Source organism: Polypterus senegalus, chromosome 3 (genome assembly GCF_016835505.1).
Source record: "Polypterus senegalus isolate Bchr_013 chromosome 3, ASM1683550v1, whole genome shotgun sequence".
NCBI lineage: Eukaryota > Metazoa > Chordata > Cladistia > Polypteriformes > Polypteridae > Polypterus > Polypterus senegalus.
Window position 1 is genome coordinate 119,731,485 of NC_053156.1, and position 21,673 is coordinate 119,753,157.

The 21,673-nt window shown below is 36.0% G+C and overlaps 1 protein-coding gene across 3 annotated transcripts in view; it reads right to left on the minus strand.

Moving 5' to 3' along the window:
• grik2 (glutamate receptor, ionotropic, kainate 2) overlaps nt 1–21,673 on the minus strand; it is a 786,146-nt gene that overhangs the window by 62,026 nt on the left and 702,447 nt on the right. For all 3 annotated transcript variants that reach the window (XM_039747858.1, XM_039747859.1, XM_039747861.1), the window contains one exon: nt 4,791–5,016. In XM_039747858.1, the coding sequence (XP_039603792.1) occupies nt 4,791–5,016 (226 nt within the window). The remainder of the gene's footprint in view (nt 1–4,790; nt 5,017–21,673) is intronic.

A 21,673-nucleotide genomic window follows, 5' to 3' on the forward strand; every position in this document is an offset into this window, starting at 1 on the left:
AGACTAATTAATATCCTAGTGCATACATGCTACCTGCACGTGGTACATTACAAAACTAATTGAACCATAAATCATACTCTAAGGCAGAGGACAGTCTGCCTTGGAGGTCTTCAGGGAATATATCTATGTATGTATGTGTATGGTTCTCTGATGTTAAAGATACATTAGCTTTATATTGGCTTAGGTTCCCATAATACAAAATCTAATAGTGGGGAAATTCACATTGAACATATTACATGAAATAGTCTAAATCTGGGGTCAATCCAATACAGACTGAATAAAATGTCACTGTTGACATTAATAATCGAAATGGTTCATTACATGTTTTTCATAGTATCCGCTTTAGATCTGGCACAGGCTGGATAGTTTTCTTCAGAGACTTTTAAAGTTCTTCCTTTTCACAGCATAATAAACATATTTTTGCATGGATATCTTTATGTATACCCTGCTATGTGTTTGTGGCCTGTGCTGGGGGAAATCCTCTGTATCAATAAGCTTAAAAAACTGAGACAAAAGACACCAAGTGAAAAAAGTAGAACAGCAAATTAACCCAGCCACTGGGGTCGAACAAGCCAGTGTGGTCTTAGTGCAGGCCCCAAGCCCTGGTTAACTTGGAAGGAGTGCATCAGGAAGGGCATCTGACATAAAATCTGTGAGAAATCAAATATGAGGATGAGAAACAGAATGCTCATACTGGATTGGTAAAAGACAGGGATAGACTGAGACAGATAATCTGCTATGGCGACTCCTAAATTGGAGCAGATGAAACAAGTAGAAGCAGCAAATTTCCCTCAAAAAAGCAGTCAAGAAACATACATAGAAAAAAGTACTAAAATAGAATAATGCAGAAAATTTACTAGAACATACCACAAAGATTACTGAGAAACATATAATAATAATAATAATAATAATTCATTACATTTATATAGTGCTTTTCTCAGTGATGAAAGAGCTGTCCACACAGGGAGGAACTAGGAAGCGAACCCACAATCTTCCACAGTATATATAATATAGACCCTATCTGACTTATCTAAAATCACAAAAAATTGTCAACTTGTTTCTTTCATATGACAAATGACTGCCATAACATCACTATCAAGTTCATATTCTGTTGCATGTGCAATGACAGAGCGACATGGTGATCCAACAAGCAACGGTGATGGCAAAATAATGCCAATCTAAACATAGATATAAAATACGAAAAATCATAGGAACAGCACACCTAGCACAAACATATCATTGGTTCCCACTTCTATATTATTTACACTTGGTCCTGCTTATCTGTAAAATCTTACATTGGTGTATTGGAAAAAAAAGAAGAAGGGGGAGTGAGGTGATATTCTTCAGGTTATACAGTTCATCCCGAAAGTATTCACAGCGCATCACTTTTTCCACATTTTGTTATGTTACAGCCTTATTCCAAAATGGATTAAATTCATTTTTTTCCTCAGAATTCTACACACAACACCCCATAATGACAACGTGAAAAAAGTTTACTTGAGATTTTTGCAAATTTATTAAAAATAAAAAAATTGAGAAAGCACATTTACATAAGTATTCACAGCCTTTGCCTTGAAGCTCAATATTGAGCTCAGGTGCACCCTGTTTCCCCTGATCATCCTTGAGATGTTTCTGCAGCTTAATTGGAGTCCACCTGTGGTAAATTCAGTTGATTAGACATGATTTAGAAAGGCACACACCTGTCTATATAAGGTCCCACAGTTGGCAGTTCATGCCAGAGCACAAACCAAGCATGAAGTCAAAGGAATTGTCTGTAGACCTCCGAGACAGGATTGTCTCTAGGCACAAATCTGGGGAAGGTTACAGAAAAATTTCTGTTGCTTTGAAGGTCCCAATGAGCACAGTGGCCTCGATCATCCGTAAGTGGAAGAAGTTCGAAACCACCAGGACTCTTCCTAATGCTGGCTGGCCATCTAAACTGAGCGATCGGGGGAGAAGGGCCTTAGTCAGGGAGGTCACCAAGAACTTGATGGTCACTCTGTCAGAGTTCCAGAGGTACTCTGTAGAGAGAGGAGAACCTTCTAAAAAGGACAATCTTCTCTGCAGCAATCCACCAATCAGGCCTGTATGGTAGAGTGGCCAGACAGAAGCCACTCCTTAGTAAAAGGCACATGGCAGCCCGTCTGGAGTTTGCCAAAAGGCACCTGAAGGACTATCAGACCATGAGAAACAAAATTCTCTGGTCTGATGAGACAAAGATTGAACTCTTTGGTGTGAATGCCAGGCGTCAGGTTTGGAGGAAAGCAGGCACCGCTCATCACCAGGCCAATACCATCCTTACAGTGAAGCATGGTGGTGGCAGCATCATGCTGTTGAGATGTTTTTCAGCGGCAGGAACTGGGAGACTGGTCGGGATAAAGGGAAAGATGACTGCTGCAATGTACAGAGACATCCTGGATGAAAACCTGCTCCAGAGCGCTCTTGACTTCAGACTGGGGCGATGGTTCATCTTTCAGCAGGACAACGACCCTAAGCACACAGCCAAGATATCAAAGAAGTGGCTTCAGGACAACTCTGTGAATGTCCTTGAGTGGCCCAGCCAGTGCCCAAACTTGAATCCGATTGAACATCTCTGGAGACATCTTAAAATGGTTGTGCACCAATGCTTCCCATCCAAACTGATGGAGCTTGAGAGGTGCTGCAAAGAGGAATGGGCGAAACTGGCCAAGGATAGGTGTGCCAAGGTTGTGGCATCATATTCAAAAAGACTTGAGGCTGTGATTGCTGCCAAAGGTGCATCGACAAAGTATTGAGCAAAGGCTGTGAATATTTATGTACATGTGATTTCTCAATTTTTTTTATTTTTAATAAATTTGCAAAAACCTCAAGTAAACTTTTTTCATGTTGTCATTATGGAGTGTTGTGTGTAGAATTCTGAGGAAAAAAATGAAATTAATCCATTTTTGAATAAGGCTGTAACATAACAAAATGTGGAAAAAGTGATGCGCTGTGAATACTTTCCGGATGCACTGTATTATTATATTCATCAATACAACTGTTTCTTATTGTATCAATAAAATCAAACTTGTCCAACTTCCAAATTTTATATATTGTATAACATTAGAACTAAGCTCTACATATTTAATAGCCTAAAATTATCACAAATTAACTAGACAAGTCTGAAGCATATCTTAAAAAAAAGTCTAGACATGGGTAATGAAAACAGGTGGAGGAAGTAAAGACTAAAATCACTATACGGCATCTCTATTTGCACATGTCATGGTCCAGTATTTAAATGCTCCACTGTTAACAGAATTCACATGAAACATTTCCATTACCCTTGCCAAGATAAAGAACAAATGTCATCAATTATACTGTCATCAAGTGTGTTTACATGCACACACTAAACAGGGATAAGGTGAGTAACCCAGTTAGGGCAGAATTGTTTACATGCACGAGTACTCTTAAGGAGTTCTTCCTTGGCAAAACACTCCAATTAAACATCATCAATGACCAATATGAATCTGAAAGCAAGCAAAAACCCGGTGGACGTGCAATTCAGGCACTCAGAGATGCAAATACTAAGGAGCTGTTGACTTGTTTTGCATAAAATATTTGGAATATATGTGGGGTCTGGTCATTTCTTGTTGCTAGCTTTTAATTCCCTCTTTATTTGTGCTTCTTGCTGTCTCTGCTCATTTGGCATTCTAGCTTGTCTTTCTTTTGGTCATTCTGCCCTTTTGTTTTTAAACTTCTTCCTCATGTTTTGCTCGCTCATCAATTGAAGGAGAATTAATTTCATGTAGTATTATTTCCTGAGGGGATTAATTCAAAGTAACTACTGGAATCCAGATGACATGAATGATGTTGAGACATGTAAATGCTGCTATATTATATCTTGGCACAGAAGGACACTGTACAGTTTAGTACGTTATGCTGAGCTATGGATGGAGACAATATGTTTTGTTGTTGCATACTGTATATGGAAAGATTATTATTAGGTGCTTTTATCAATTGTAGGCTCCTGACAAATGTCATCTCCTTTATGGAAATTTACAAAGATTATAGGTGAATGACAGTAGCTAGTGGACTGTTAGACTTTCAACAAGGACCCAAGGCTCCAAGAGATGTGTTTTCCCTAAAGCTCATCTAGACAATCAAACATATTAGAGCATCTGATGTACTTTTGCTTTAAAAACATCTGCACATCTACTTATCTATTCATTCATTTGCTACATTTCTGAATTAAAGACCACAGGAAAGGTGCACTATAGGCAACAACAAGTGAATTACACTAATCAACCTTAGATGGAATGCCAATACATCACAGGTCAAACATAAGCAGAAATCCAAACTCAGTCACCAATGGGTGATTATTAACATTCAGCACCATCTAATGAAATGTTATGCTACATGAACAACAAGGACATGCTTCTTATTAAAAATAATTTTGAATGAAACCCCAAACATATTGTTGCCCAAAAGAATTAAAGTTGTTATACAGCCAGCTATTAACCTCAGAGTTATAACATTAGTTATTCGTGTTAGATAGTATATTAGACACTAGTGCTGTATTTTATTTAAAACATTGTATGTCTTGCTTATATCAATGTTAAAATTATGCAATTTATATTGTTTTCTAAAATTTAAGTTTAATGGAATTTGTGCTTACTGGGTAAAACATAGACAAATCTTTAATGAATGGCTGCAAGTATTTTCTGATTAAATGGCTTTACAAATAGCTAATGTCATTTTGATGCCAACATGCCTTTTCATTGCTACTAACAATGATTAATGGAGAAAGTTCAAAAGTCAGACATGCAACGTACCCATGGGAGTGCCAACTCCATACGCCTTGGAATCTATTAGGCCTCCAATCTGCGTCAGGTTACAGTTCCGCTGTGTAACAAACTCAATGGTCGTTGACTCCATTAAAAAGGCATAATCAGAGGTGAGTACACGCTGGATCCCTTCTTCATTGTTTTTGACAAGCACAGAATGTCTTCTGCTGCTCATAAATTCCCACATCTTATCATAAGTTGAAATTTTAGATTTCTGGGGAAAATGAAAAATGATGATGATTACAGTTGGATACAGTTGTGGAAGAAAACTTAAAGTTTTGTTTTGAATATCTAATGTACAATAAACTGCACATTTTAAATAAGATGGCTAAATCAGTTTCCTTATAATAATCTTTCAAAAAAACAAAAAAGAAAGAAAATTATAAAATAACAAAAAGAGATCTAAAATACTAATACATTAGGTGATATGCAACATAAGAGCAAAGCATTTTTTTATCAGTTTATTACTTTGAGTAAATATGTAATAACTGACCTTGTTTATTCATTAATATGTAGTTAGTATCAATCTATAAACATACCACATTTTGATCTCTTGGGTTTGCTTTTCCAGCACAAATCAACTGATGTTTTTATTATTATTTATGTTATTTGAACTGCACAACAAAGCACAATTATAACATGGTCTATCATTCCTCAATTTTCAAATCTGCTTAATCCAAGTACAGGGTTACATGGGACTTAAGCCCATCATGACAGCACTAGGGAAGAAGATAGGGACCAAGCATGGACACCAATACTGCCACATTGTTCTCTATATAACATACTGTAATGTACTAACTATTTAAAACATTATTAATGAAAATAAAATTACTGAGAAGTAATATACAAAAGCAACCATGGCAGGAGCATCATTTGTAACAATACACTTTCAATGTTTTCCACTTACTATGTAAGCCATTAACACTAGAATTACAAAAGCCTACAAAAAAGCTCAAAACAATATCAAATAACACTCAGTCGTGTAAAGGCACATAGCACACACAGATCCTGTGCTCTAAGCACATATAAAGCGTATAAGGACAATACGTTCTAGATGAAACATCAACGACTAAGTAAAAAAGAAAGAGCAGCGTGGAGAAAAGAGACATAAAAGTGATGGAGAAAAAAAAAGGCAGATAAGAGATTATGAAAGCTGTGAAATTCGAAAGGCTCAAACAAACGATCACACGATACACATACAGAGAAAGGTAAAGAATATAAAAACATTAAAATTCGAAAGTATTGTAGCATCCCAGCCAGGCTGAAGACTTTTTTGTTTTAAGTTAGGTCCGATTGAGGGATGGTGGAGTACAGCACGGAAGACTGATAGCAGCGCAACAGCAGCAGAATGACAGCAGATGATCCAACGGCACTTCCTTAATATGCGTTCAGCTAAAACCAGACAACGTGAGCAGCATTATACGTCCTGAGAAAGAGATTTAACCATGCCTGGGGCCGGAAATAAAGGACAAGCATTGTTTTTTACAACGTCATACAAGACAAGGCAGTGAGATATCATTTAAAACAAGTCCATGGACATCTAACCTAGCAGCTGTTGGATTGCTGTTGGCAGACACGCTTCATGTGCTCCCAGCTCTTAATACAATGACAAGAGACAAGCAAAACATGCCGGTCACCAGCAGCAAAATGCTTGCAGTTCATCAGAATGCTTCTCCTTAACATGCGTTCAGCCAAACTAACCCTCGCCCCCACCAACCCCATCGACTTCACAACGTGAGCGACAGAGATGTGAGGTGGCAAAGGACAGCTGCTGTACAGGCTTTCAAATGATCAGGCAGTGAGACAAGCAGAACAGGCAGCTTGCCAGCAACAGAAAGACAGCAGATGATCTGACGGCATCTCCTTAGTGTGCGTTCAGCCACACTCCCTTCACAACGCGAGCAGTGTTATAAGTCCTGCGAGAAAGAGATGTAACCATGACCGAGGCCAGAAATAAAGTATTGTTTTTACAAAAGTTTCAAAATAAAAGTGTAAAAAATGGATATGTAACGATTCCCATGAAACTAACAATCTCTTTAAATTGTACATCCGGTAAACAAAACCCTAGAGTGGGCGAGCAAAGCGAGCAGGGGGCAGAGCCCCCTAGTTATACAAATGAATGGAGTTAAGCCTTAATTACTATCATCTGATTATATACCACACCAAACCAGAAAAAGTTGAGATGATATGAAAAGTGCAAAAATTTAAAAATCAATAGTGATTCCTAAATGAACTTTGACTTTTAACTCATTGCAGACAATATGAACCCAAAATATTTCATGTTTTGTCTGGTCAACTGAATTTCATTTGCTAATGTACATCCATTCCTACATTACAGGCATGCAACACATTCCAAAAAAGTCGGGACAGAAGGCAAATTAGGGCCAGAAATGAGGTAAACAAATTAAATAATGATGTGATTTCAAACAGGTGATGTCAACAGATGATTGTAATCATAACTTGGTACAAAAGCAGTATCCATGATGGGCTGAGTCTGTGAGGAGAAAAGATGGGCAGGGGATCTCCAGTTTGTCAACAAATGCATGAGAAAAAAAAAAGAAAGATTGGAAGGGATTTGCATATTTCTCCCTCTACAGGCTATAACATCATTAAACAATTCAAGGAATCTGGAGGAATTTCAGTGTGTAAAGGGCAAAGGCACAAGCCTAAGCTGAACATACTTGATCTCTGATCCCTCAGACAACTCTGCATCAAGAACTTATCAATAGCTGATACAACCACATGAGCAAGGGATTATTTTAGCAGACTTTTGCCAAGCACTACAATATGGAGTTAATTCACAAATGCCAGTTAAAACTTTACTGTCAAAAAAAAGCACCTTATGTTAACCATGTTCAGAAGCGGCGTTGACTTCTCTGGACTTGGAGGCATCTGGGATGGAGCATCACATAGTGGAAACATGTGTTCAGGCAAACCAGTACTGGAAGAAATGGATACCATGTGCTCCAGACCAAAGATGAAAAGAACCATCCAGAGTGTTATCAGCAACAAGTCCAAAAGCCAGGGACTGTCATGGTATGGGGTTGTGTCAGTGCCCTTGACAAAGGTAATTTATACTATTGTGGCAGCAGCATTAATGTAGTAAAGTAGATTTTTCCAGAAGACAATGCAAAAACCACATTGTGCACAGATTACAAAAGCATAGCTGCAGAAGAAGAGGGTACAGCTACTGGACTGGCCTGTCTGCAGTCCTGACCTGTCCCCAAGAGAGAATGTGTGGAGAATTTTGAAATGAAAAATGCAACAACGACACCCCAGTACTGTTGTACACCTTAAGACATATTTGCAGAAAGAATAGGATAAAATAACACCTGAAATGCTTAATTTCTTAGTATCCTCAGTGCTAAAAGGACTTTTAAGTGTTGTGAGAAGGAATGGCTCTATTTCAAAGTGGTAAATGCTTTACCATCCCAACTTTTTTTGGTATATTTTATAGGCCTGAAATGCATGAATGGATGTATATTAACAAATGAAATGTAGTTGACCAGTCAAAACATGCAATACATTTGGTTCATGATGTCAGTAACCAAATAAAACTCAAATAAAAAATCACTGCTTTATTTTTTATTTCCAATACTGTCCCAACTTTTTTATGATTTAGTTTGTAGTATAAAATACCAAATCTGTCAGCATTTTGATATGAAGCAGATCTGCTGAACACTAACAATATAATTTGAATGGTGACTGTATTGACTCAGCTGAAAGTAGTGAGAATATGTTAATTAAATTAGACGATAAGGTATAATCAGAAAGTCAAGATGATCAAAGTCTCACCGATTGTGGTCAAGTTCAAAACACTGATCAAAAATTAAATACCTTAACATCAGAAGCAATTTTGTTAACCAGGATAAATTTTCTTCTTAGCAAGAGTCATACACCAACATTGTTTTTTTATTATTTTAATCTCAGACACCCTGAAAATACAAACATTGTTTATTTATACCATTGCTCCAATAATGTCACACATTCCCGGATCATTCTGAGTTCATTGCCATAGCAATTGATAATGTTAACATCTTAAAATGGTGGTGTCAGTAACTAAACAAAATAGCATTACAGCATAATGGTAGAATTATTCAAGTTATTCAGGATTGCTTCTAGATACATTAAAAACAAAGTCCAGAATTTAAACATTCAGGTATTAAAATTCCTATATAGACACCTACTTTTCTCATAACACCAATCATACAGTAACTGCTGCTTTTTGGAAACATTTGTGGCTATCAAAGGGGACCAAAGTGGTGCTATAGCCAAGTGTTTAATTTTGGGAAACTCAAGTCAACATGCCACACAGTGTAAGTTTATCATATTTAAATGGCGAGCCGTTCCTCAAATACATTGAGCAGCACTACACATGACAACCATGCCAGGTTTTAAGCAGAAGGGTCTCGTGCATTTCTGTTTCAGAGCACTCAAACAATATCATACTATGAGTGGATAGGATTGACTCTGAGAGCAGGAACTGAACTATAAACTGTTGTGTGCTAAAGTTTCAATAAGAACTATAGACAAAGTGAAAGGAAAGAAGCCTCATAAATATTGCAGTTGTTGTGCTTTACTATATATTTAATACTGTATATTAAGTTTAATAATAGATGGCAAACCATTTTGAAATATAGGTGGAGTATATCTAATCCAAAATGTAAAAATCTAAAATGGTCAAAAATCTGAAACTTTGAGTGCCGACACCTTTGTTGCCTGTAATTTTTTTTTAACTGCCGAGTGGATGTGAACAACATATGCGCCGATTCCAAATGGATTCATTCATTCTGAGTGGGGGTCTGGTCCCCTGTGAAGCATCATGGCGCCACAAAGCTGCGACACACGATCGGCTACCGAGTAAGATGGGGTTAGGGGAGACAGCTTTCCCCGTGAAGCACCACTAGGCCAGGACACATGATCAACAATCGGGGTTAGGGTCCTCTGTGAAGCAGTGAATGCCACAAAGTATCATCACTCAATCGACTTTCAGAGGAGTGAGGGAGGAGTCCAAATGAAGCGCCACAATGCAGGGCAGATGTTGCACAGTGTTTGGCGGAGCAAAACAATAACTACTGCGTGGCCGTTCAAAAGTGCTGTGCAGCACACATCAAATAATATATAGGCCCACTCCAAAGACTTCATTTATAAAACTTTGCTTGGAACTGAGCTTAAAAATATATGCCAAAAAAATAGTACAATGCATATTTATAAAACCTGTCATATGCACATTTCTACACAATTTACCATTTTGAACAACAATCATTTTGTAAATGTGTGTATGTTAATGTGCCTCAAAACTCATATTAACATTGCAAATGACTTGTGCATTAATGGAATGTTGCTGCTTACATTTACAAGATGAACAAAAGTAGCTTCGTTCTAAATAGGTACCCTTATTGCAGTATGAGTACTGTAAATTGCTCCAATTATGTTAGAAAAACTGGACACTCCTGCAAATTGTCTTTTTATGTTTCATGTATGTATACCCACAGCATACAAACATGTAGCACCACATTAATAGATTAATGACTTCAAACATAATGGGTATGATGGAATGAAGGTTGACTGAGATATTCCTGACCTGTCAGCCAGTTCTCTGAGAAGCGACAACAGGTAGCTGATATAAACTGAGGAAAAACCAAAATAAATGCTTCTGTTTAAATATGCAGCACTGGCCCTCTTAAAAGGGAACTACAATAGTATCTGTACATTATAATAATCACTTTTGAGGTTTAATATGCTAGTTATGTCAAAGCACTATATAATTATGGCTTAATGATATGAATTATTATATGCATAAGCTGTCATTTAGCTGGTTTGGCTATATTTTCCTACTTGATCATGTGTGTCCCCAATATTAGCTCGCTATCTATACGGAAATATTACAGAATCTGAAAATATCTGAAATATTTCTGGTTCCAGGCATTTCAGATTTGGGATACTCAAACAATAATATAAAAATGCAGTTCTTGAATTCTTCCCTTTACTATAAAAACAAGACTATTTTGATCTGTTAATGAAAACATCACTTATATATTCATAGATTACACTTAATTATGGAATTTTTAATTTTATGCAAACAGGAACAGTACAAATAAGGTTACTTATGCTACCTAATCGTTTTTTTTAATTGTGTAAGAGATTCTATATATAGAAAGAATGTCAACCAGTGACAATCTCACGCAAATGTGCAAAACAATCCATACAGCTGCAGTTTTAAGAGTAATGATTTTACTGAAGATTTCAGAAAATGAAAGCAATACCTACAGTAATCTGAGAGCTAAGTAAATAATATGTTCAGAGAAAACTTTTTATTGTATACTTACTGGTGTTTTTGAGTAAGAAGTATTATCTTGCAGTATATCATCTCCAAGAATTACAGACTCGTTAAAACAGCTGGAAAATATGTTTTAAGGAGGAAAAGCATTTCACAGAGTAAAGTTTTTAGGAGGTTTCCGTGAGAATAAGGCTGAGGTTACTAGGAAACATGGCCTAGGGGCCTCAAAAAACATTTCTTGCATGAAATTTGCTGTGATCTTTGCTGTATTATTTCCTCAGAACTGAATCAGAATCAGAATCAGAACTGGTAGTCTATTCCATTCAGTCCTTCCCGTCCCCCTGTCAGAAATGTCAGTCAAATACTGAACTCTGTCACAGAAATCAGTACTGAAGCACATCATTATCTACGGATCAATGCAAGTCCAACATTCATTCTCTTTAAACAAAAAAAAAATTTAGCCATTTCAAACGACCAACCCGCTGCATGAAACCGATGGGAATGCACATTTCTGTGAATCAGTTACAGGTGAAAATTCCAAAAATAGCTTGATTCTTATCAGAATATGAACAAAGTATCACGCAGAGGTGCCTTATTTAACAATAATATAAATGATTATATTACAGCTTTTTTGTCTTGGTGGCTTTGTGCTTCTTATAGCATGCAATCTCTCCAAGTATAAACCATTGCTACAAGAGCTCCACAAATGATGATGATGATGTCCCGAAACATCATCATTTACCAGTGTACACATCTACATATGATGCTTTGTGAGGCTACAAACTTGGTCATGGGGCCTCATTTCTAAAGTTTGTGTACACAAAAAGAGGCTCAAAAAAAAACCAAAAAACTTGGTGGGAACATACGTATATTTATTGCAACTCAAGCTGGGAAATGCAGGAAGACCAGCAGAAAGATGACTCACATGCATGATAATTCACATCACTGAGCTGTTGTGTTAATGTACATTGACATGACAAACATATTACACTTCAAAAATAATGAATATGATATACAGGCAATATTTTAGTTCCCTTTAAAGAGGGCCAATACTACATATTTGCACTGAAGAATTTTTTTCTTGTTTTTCATCAGTTTATATCTGTTACCTGCAGTCACTTCTAAGGGAAACAGCCAACAGTTCTGGAATAATCAGCCAAGCCTAACTCCATCTTGCTTGCTGTGCAAGAAGCCATTAACCAAGCAGCAAAGTACTATATTCAGATTTTGTGTAGTGTGGGCGCACATACATAAAAAACAACATGTTTTTGCCAGAATAAAAAGGGCAATTTGGTGCAGTGGTTGGTCTTTTAAAATAATCACTTTACTGTACTCATATTGTAGTAAGGGCACCTAACAAAAATGAAGCTGCTTTTGTTAACCATGAGCAGTGACATTTTATTAATGCACAAGACAAGATGTGACTGGCAAAAGTCATGTCTGAGTGGCCTGGGTCAACCAGTGATTCATTTATTTTGAGGCAAAGTAGCTTTGACAGATGTGATGTGGTACGGTACGTGGCAGCTGGCTTGTTAGTAAGTTAACTGGTTGAACCCTCAATTATTCATATGGCCTGTACAATCTATTGTAACAGCAATCATTTCATTACATGTGCCAGGTAATAGTGGCTACCTGCTCAGGAGCTGTACACCTTTTATAGAGACCCAGAGTGCAGAGAAGAGACGCTACAAAGCCATACTCTTGAATTCAGGTGGCAGTGTCTTGATACTTCAGAAGGGAGAGGCTGCCCCCCAGGCAATGAAGTTCTACAGCATCATGATTGCATATGTGAGGTTGATTAGCATGCTCCATATATAGATATTTCAATGTGGCATTTGAGGCACCCTTATGTATGTATATTTAAAAGGTAATTGTGATTTATAAGTGGTAAATTATGAAGAAATGTGAATGTACCAGGTTTTACAAATCAACAGCAAATCAGAGATCTCAGGTTCAGGAGTGAAAAAGAGCTGGATTGGGGCAAAAGGTATTTTTATGTTATCAATACACCTGCTAATGAAAAAGCAGAGCAATGCTGGTGTAGGTTATAAATGATGATATAAACTAACAATTAAAAATGATAAAAAAGTGAAACACTGATGTGATATGCAAAATACACTCATATATACTTTGCAGTGTAGTGCCTCCAGAGTAAAATGATGCAGAGATTAGTAACAGGTAAAATAAAGAACCATTCTTTTACGATTGAGTGTCAGCTTTTTCCCTTAATTTTTTTTTCATATACGCTGTACATTTGAATTATCTTTGAATAGTGATGTTCACTATTACAGCTGTAATACTTATCAAAAAACTCTCCAGGAAAAGGTACAAAAAATAAACAAAGACTGATAATCATAACAGTAACACTGATCATGATTTAATTTAATTTGATCACTTGCTTTATAGGTTGTTTGTAATAGGAGCTCGGGAGTGCAAAGAGCACAGAAAGAGAGATAAAGGATTTGTGGTGTGCTATTGTGATTTTGTTTATTCATAGTTGTGCTACTTATCTAAGACAGGTTGAAATCTAAGTAATCAACATAGACCTCAGTGTTAACATTTGCAACTGAGACCTTGAAGTAGATTTGCACTCATAGCATTTTGTGTAGGTAGGGTCCCAAAAATGCAGCCCAGGGGCCCACACCCTACTTAATCCATCCCTGCTAGGACACATTTATATTTTGTTTGTAAAATATGACAAAAACATTTTACTTTGTAATGTTTAAAATGCAATAATCTGTACTGTATAGGTAAATGAGGAATTTATCTACCAAAGACATATGTTTTCTTTCATTAATTAGAACACTTTAAACAACAGCAGTTGTCTTTATTGTTCTTAACAGGCTAGTGATTGTAGTGCTGTGGTGTAAAATGTGTTCCTGTGGTACAAATTTTGGATGTTTAAAATGACAGGTGTAAGATTTGAAAGCAATTGATATTTTAAACTATGTTGCAAATCATATGTATCCATTCATGAAAACAGTGAATGTATTTGTGAAATGTTCTTTTCAGCAGCTAAATGCTTCGCACCACAAAGTACACAACTGCAAAGACTAGAAAATCCTTCAGTTTTTCCAGAAAACTTGTTACTGATTTCATCTTAGGTGCAGTGGCTTTACCCAATCACTAGCCCACCAATCCAGCCAAGGATCAAGGGGATGATACAGAAAAAACTGCATGGCTGTAATTTGTAATAAATCGGACAAACTGGAGTCAATATGGAATAACCTGGAAGTGACACACTTTTGATTACATATTGAGTGGATGCATTCATATATTCTGGCTATTGTGAGGCAACCTAGTTGCTGTTAGACTTTTACCTAAAAAGTAGCTACATTGTCTACTTCTTTTCATCTGCATCAGCCAAGAGAAAGACCCTGAACATACTGACGAGCTGTGACTGAATCCATGCCCAACCTTCAGATCTGCTACTGGTGGTCCCACCAGTACTTAAAAACATGACGATATTGTAGTAACATTAATTCTGATGAGCCCAGAAGTGCATTGTCTATGTTTTTTGAAGAGCTTTAAAAACTTGTATTTTAACATCATTATATTACTACATTTTTTATTTGACATTCTGCTAATTCTGCTTTACAGACCCATGACAGTGTACAAAAGTCTAAACTTGCCTGCTGTTTCTATGCAACTTTCACAAGGATAATAAAGGCTCACAATCAAGGAATTTAATGATAAGTTTGGTATTAATCAAGTTAAATTTTTTAAATTTATAAACATGGTATATATGCATTTGCCACACAAAATTGTGTTCTCAGGTTAAGCATTTTCTATATATTTAAAAAGTACAGTAACTTTCCCTCACTGGTGCTTTACATGAGAGACTAATGGGGCATGGTGCACCACTGGAAAATAAAAGCCTAAAAACTTACTGAAAAAAGCAACAAAAGTTTCAATATAAGAATACATGCCCTCTGTGTTTTCAACACGTGTGTGGCATCAAAAGGTTTTTGGAAATAATATTATATTTTTTATATTCCTGTTAGTGTTTTATTATAGTACAGGTAAGGATACATTTTCTATTTACTAGTGTAAATTCTCACTAAAATATGGAATTAAATCATAACAATACCAACCAAATGGTACAAAATGTTTACTGTGATTTGGTAATTGAAAAAGAAATAAAGCCCCATGGGCTGAAAGATTATTCTGAAAAAAAATGCTCAGATGGTGTGTACACAGGTCTTTTTTAAAAATAGCTGTCTTTTTGTTCAAAAATGTTAAAAACTATTTTACAATGTGTGTAATCGCAAGATGCGGCTCAATACTTGACAATTGTCTTGGACGCATTTGGTACATTTTTAAGATTTTATTTTCTGGTAATGCTCCATTAACTTTTATTGTAAAGAGCTAGTGAGGGCAAGATATTTTTTAAAATCTATAGAAAATGTCTAACTTTAGAACACACAGTTTTGCATGGCAAATGCTTATATACCATGTTTGCGAAGATTAACTTTGACTTGAAAAATACAGAACTTATCCTTTAATTCCATTTATAATATGTAAATCTGATCAGAGTCCTTTCACATCTTTTCATACTTTAAACAATTTCTCTGTCAACATTTCTTTGATTCAGCAAAAACAATTAGTTTAGCTAGGGACTAAGAGTAAACTGATCATTTAGGTTGTCTATTTTCCATTTCTGCTAAACCTACAACACTGGAACTTCGTAAATGCTCCAAAGTATGGAAATGGTGTCCTGTCTACCAGATTTATATAACTTCTGGCTCACAAATCTGCATGGACTTTGTACATTCTCGATATGTCTGTGTGGGTTTATCTTCAGTTATTGAACTATTTCTGCTACATTCCCAAGACACGCATGTTAGGTTCAGTGGCGGTTCTAAGCTGGCCTTGAATTAGTGTGTGTATGTCCAAAGTTCCTTGCAAGTACTTTTGGCCTCAGATTTCTGAAAACTTTTTGGCAAAGTCTCCAAAAGGTAGAGCAATAAAACAGGCTTTTTGGTTAGTCTGTTAGCTTAGGTGTATCGAAAAATATGTGTTTTGTGGTGTGCAAAGTTGCATGCTGCGAGTAAGGCAGCTCAGTACACATTAGGTAGCATTCAAACTTTGACTACAAAGAGAAGACCTTAATGAGACAATTAATAATTAAACAATCGTTCAGAGAAATTAATTCTGATCTTGTGGGTTTTAACTTGAATTTTGGCTTTATTCTAGTAACATGTTGAAATATATATCAGCTACTGTATAACAAATACTACTTACTGTATGTACTTGTATATTAATTGAATCTGTTTTTAACAAAGTTCTTTTAAAAACTAACATTGATACCATTGTTTTCAGACCGAGTATGGCTACTAATACTTGTTGTTTAGTATTCGCCGATACCAATACCATTGTAGTGAGGGTGGAAGATAGTATTTCTTTATGTCCATCAACTGGCAATTTCACTTTGAACATCAAATACAGGACTCATAATTTGGATTAAAATAATTCAAACTTGAACAAATAAGTCAAAGTAGGGTACATAACATAGATTAGATTACTAAACAATTTTTAAAATGGCTCAAATATCATAGAGAAAATTTAAAAATCACATATAATTAAGGTATGTAAACTAAACGAATATTATTTCAAGTCTTTCAGCATGGATATAATAGTACAACACAGTGTTAACAGGAATTTGGCTAAACATAACAAGAACATTTTTCTTAATGGTGTCTCATTTTTTAAGATACTTTGTAAATGTATCCTGGTCAAATGTTATTGGGGAACACCTGCCACTGGATAGATCTACAACTCTTTTGGGAAAATAAGTGGAAGATTCCTTTTGATGAACAGAAGCATCTCTGCATGTTCAGCTGTAAGCTTATTTCTGGTTTCATTAACAATATGACAGTGCACTTAATAATCTCACACTCTCTGCACTACTGCAAGGGACTGAAATGTATTTCTTTGACATATGAGACAAAGTGAGGAACCAGTACTGACCAGTATTTAAGTAGTTTGTCTGAACGTGAAACTGTGGTCTCTGCCAGGTATATTTCTAGCTATATGGCAGCAGCTACACGAACACAGAGCATTGATGCAGCCGCATGTTCATCTATGATCTCATTAAACATACACCTCAACCTACTACTCAGCTGGTCCTTCCATGGACATTTGGCAGGTTGTGTTGCATAATCCTGCCCAGCTGCCTCAAGGCCACACAATTCCTGCAGTTCCAGCAACATCTTTGGCCTCCCTTGCTGTATTGATATTTGAAAAGAACTGTACCTTGTATCTATAACAGGAAACATTTTTTCTAATGATATTCATGCCAGTTTTATATATATTCATTTGACAATTTTTGATACTTAATGATATTTTATTTAAGCAATTGAAGTGATTGTTCCAAAATGCTACATATTTATTTTAAGAAATTTTCACGATTAAGGATTTGTTTAATTAGCCATCCTAGAGAAGTACTTAATAATACATTTTTGAAATTTATTTACACAGTCATGTTCAAGATACAAATTTATGCAATTCTAAAGTTTCAAAAGAATATCTATCTATCTATATAGAGATATATTCCATTGAACAAATTTTTATTAGTGAGTATATGGAACATAATATAATGACTTTGGATAGAAATATGTGACCTTTCTTAGACAAAAGCAAAAATACTCCAGTAAAATAATCAATGCAGAGTCAATTTAAATGCAGAGTCGTCAATATTTATGCAGACACATATACTGTACCAATAAAACCAATATGTAAGTTTTATGTTCAGTGCTTGTTTGCAGTGTTAAAGTAAATAACAAAACTCTACACCAATAATGCTTCACATTATGAAACAATGATGAAGCACAGCACAGACTTCTATTCAGTCACGTTTAGAAAACAAATGCATCTGATACCTTGTTTTGCAAAGTAACACACACGTCATGTCTATAAAAACACATTTACTTGTAATATGATCCACCAAAATTTATGTATATTAGGTGATCCTTGAGAGTTTCATTTCATTGATTAAAACACAGTGGCAACCAGGTGTTTATTGTGTCCAAAACAAACTCTTCAATTACAAAGAGCTTAGAAGGTGATGAAATGTTTACAAATTAATAAAACAGATGAAAAATATGTAGTGTAGTTTAAATAGTAAAGTTCATTATAATTTTTCTGATTTTAAGTAAGTCATCTTAGCATTTACCATTTAGTCTCCCATTAAAAATAGGGTATGTGACCTAGAGAAAGCGAACAGTGGCACGTCCACATGTGGTACATCTAACTGAAGTGTATCACAAAACCTATTAAATCTGGATACCTTGGATCAAGTAGAGCAGCAATGCTGAATGTCCTCTAAGCAGGAGTACGCTAAGGCGGAATGCTTAACATTTCCAACTATTTTACGGCCAGTCTGTCAAAAGCATCTGCAACATTTTTCTATGCAAAAGTGTCTTCTGTTACAGTCAGCTGGAGTGTATAAGCAACACAGAAAAAGCTTGTGACTCCAGCATCATCAATACAGTTTATTATATTTTTGGCACTGTTGTGAACCCCAAAGCCTGCATAACTTTTCAGAATGGCCCAAGTGTCAAGCAGTTTTTGAAATGCATCTTGTATAACGTGACATGTAATTGGAGCCTCGAAACTGCTTTGCATGCAGCATAACCTGCTGGAGAGCGAAATTCTCATCCATCCGCTGTGCAGTTAATGTGATGATAGACATTGGACAAACAGTGCTGCTCCAAATGCCACTGGCAAAGCAGATATCTCATATTATTAAGATCTGATATCATTAAGCTGCCAACATGTTTTTTTTTTACAACCTTGTGCATCTCTGTGATGCGGGCATGACTTGGAATGTTGTACTTGGGTTCCAACACATTGAGGTGGAGAAGACATCCCACATTATCAACAATCAACAGGGGCTGATCGTCAAGACCAAAATACTGGGCAAGTGCTACTGTTATTTTTACTGCCTGTGGGTTATTGTTTGACATTTATTCTGTCCCTGATAGAGTCTGCTGCAGAGTTGGCTGATGCTGTTTGCCGCTAGATGCAATTTCACCATGCTCATTCTTATATTTAGTTTTACAGTTTACAGTCTGCTTGGCTTTGGTTTTCATTATTAAATATAAACGAACTTCCATATCACAGATATTTTGTGTTCTCTGTTTTTTTTTTTTTTGCTCCTTAACGTTCACAAGATCACAAGTGAGTGTTAATAATATTGGTTATAGGCATTGGGTTATAAGTACATGAGCTCTGTATCAGTAGAAAATCCAATATCAGTATTTGGTATTTTTGCAGCCCTACTTAAAAGTAAATAAAATCTTGTTCCTTGGGGCTCTAGCTTGTCATATGAAACACAACAATTACAAAATGATTTGATGTGCTGCAAATACAGGTTTTTGGGCTCCCTTCAAAAATGTGCAGCAGAAAATGATGGAGCTTGGAGCACTGCAACAACACAGAAGTTGCAGCAGTATCTCAGTCTGTAATTGTAATCAAGGAGCTGTACATTCTCTATGTAGCTTACTGTACCTTATCTGCTGCCCTGAATTTCTCAACTAGAGCAACCTATTATTTAATCTTCAATCCAATATTTCTGACTGTTGTTCCCTGAGGCAAAGCTATGTAAATGGGTGAGAGCTGTTAATGATATAAACAGTTTAATCAGTTTCATCCAGGAGTTCTAAGTTATCTTTGTTAAAAGGAAAATCTATTGCAAATAAAAGGTTTTTAAATCTTAAGAGGGCACAAAAAGTCAAATGGAGAATATAGGGTGACTTTTAAAACACTGGCTGAGACTTGGGCTGGACTGACTCTAATCTGATCTTGCCACTGGACTATACTAAATAAAAATATTCTTTTTATTCTTTTTAGTCATAGTTGCCCACTGGTACTGTACATTATTTCTAAAGGTTGTCACCACACAAACATTATGATTTGCAAAGAGTCTTGAAGCAAAGGCAATTAGATGAGAACATTAGAAACAATCTAATAAAAATGTGTTTCATATCCATTCAACAGTTCATGTATAAGTTACAGAGAACTAAATAATACCTTGATAACTTTGTCCCTACTGAATCAGGTAAATGTTTCCACAATATTTACCAAACTTGATCTAGTCAGTACAATACATACTGATTTGTGCCACAGAGAGCCATGAACAGAAAACATCATTTAACACAGTGTCTGCACACTATGACTACCTAGTAATGCCCTCAGGATTTTCCAACAGACCTGCTGTTTTTCAATAATTTATAAATATTTTTCATGACGTATTGTTGGTACTAACCTAAATAGATGACATCCCTATTATTTCACCAAACCACAAGACATATGTCAAGTAAGTAAGGTTTTATCTAAGAAAAAAAAACAAAATATGCAAAACATAATAAAACCAAATTTCACCAGATTTCTGCACCATTTTTGAACTTCCAAATTTCTTATTTTAGTCCCTGCATGGATGTAGCTAAGGTTCAAGCTATAATTCAGTAACATAAGCCCAAGGCTTTGTACGATTTGCCACTAACTTTGTTTTATCTATAGCTTTATTACTGGTATCACTCCAATTACTCACAAAAAGAGATTTTGTAAAAAGTCTGTTTAGACTCCTTAGTCATAAAATGCTTCTTTCAACCTTAAAACTCTTTTCAGCACTGTACCAATCCTTTACCTTGCTGGTAGTTCCCTTCCCTTTAACCTGGAAGTTGGTGCATCTATTGTTGAGACTGGTGCAGTATTATCATGTTACACAAATGTCCCTACTTCTCTAAGAATATCTCCTCAGTTGAGCAAAATTATTGAAGTTGGAATTGGGAAATGGAAAATGGTTAGCCATATTGGCACACAAGGAGTTGAGGCCCTGGTTACAGGGTACAGAATAGCCATTTATTATCTATATAGATCACAAAAATTGGGTTATCTAAAACAATGCCAAGCAAAGAAATGCATGTCAGGCTAGGTAGATGTTGTTCTTCAGCTGCTTTGGCTTTGTGGTTTTATACAGAAACAGAAATAAGCCTCAAAGCAGACACACACTGTACCAAATTCATTGTCACTTAAATTGAGCAAGAGCAAGAGAATATAATTCCCACAAAAAACATTAATTGCTGCTATTGAAAATAAGGAGCCTATTGGCATTAAAGAAATGGAAAACATGACATAGTGTTTTTTTTTACTTCTGTTGTTCTATTCCTTTAAGCTAGTAAGCCTTTGTGCAACTTATACTACACAGCAGAGGGTAATGTCTACACTTATGTCCCAGTAGGAAATGTTTAGCAGAACTGCCTCTGTTGGTCCCTGTTGGCACTGCATAACTAGTTTCACAGTCCCAGGGGATCCTTCTCTCTGTACTAAGTATCACAGTTCCTCTTATCTTTTTTGGAAACAATTTGTTGTTGATTGCTGTCCTGGTGGCATTTTACTGGCTTTATGTCAGTTATCCATGGCTCCTTTTCTTCCCAGGTGTTCTTTGGAGAATTTCCTTTCATTGCTCCTTTTGTTATTGCAATATTTTCTACCTCTTGGCTTCTCACATTCACTTTCTCACTGGCATGTTGTTCACCTGAAGTATTTGTTACTTTAGCTCTATATTGACAATGGTGAGCCTTTCACC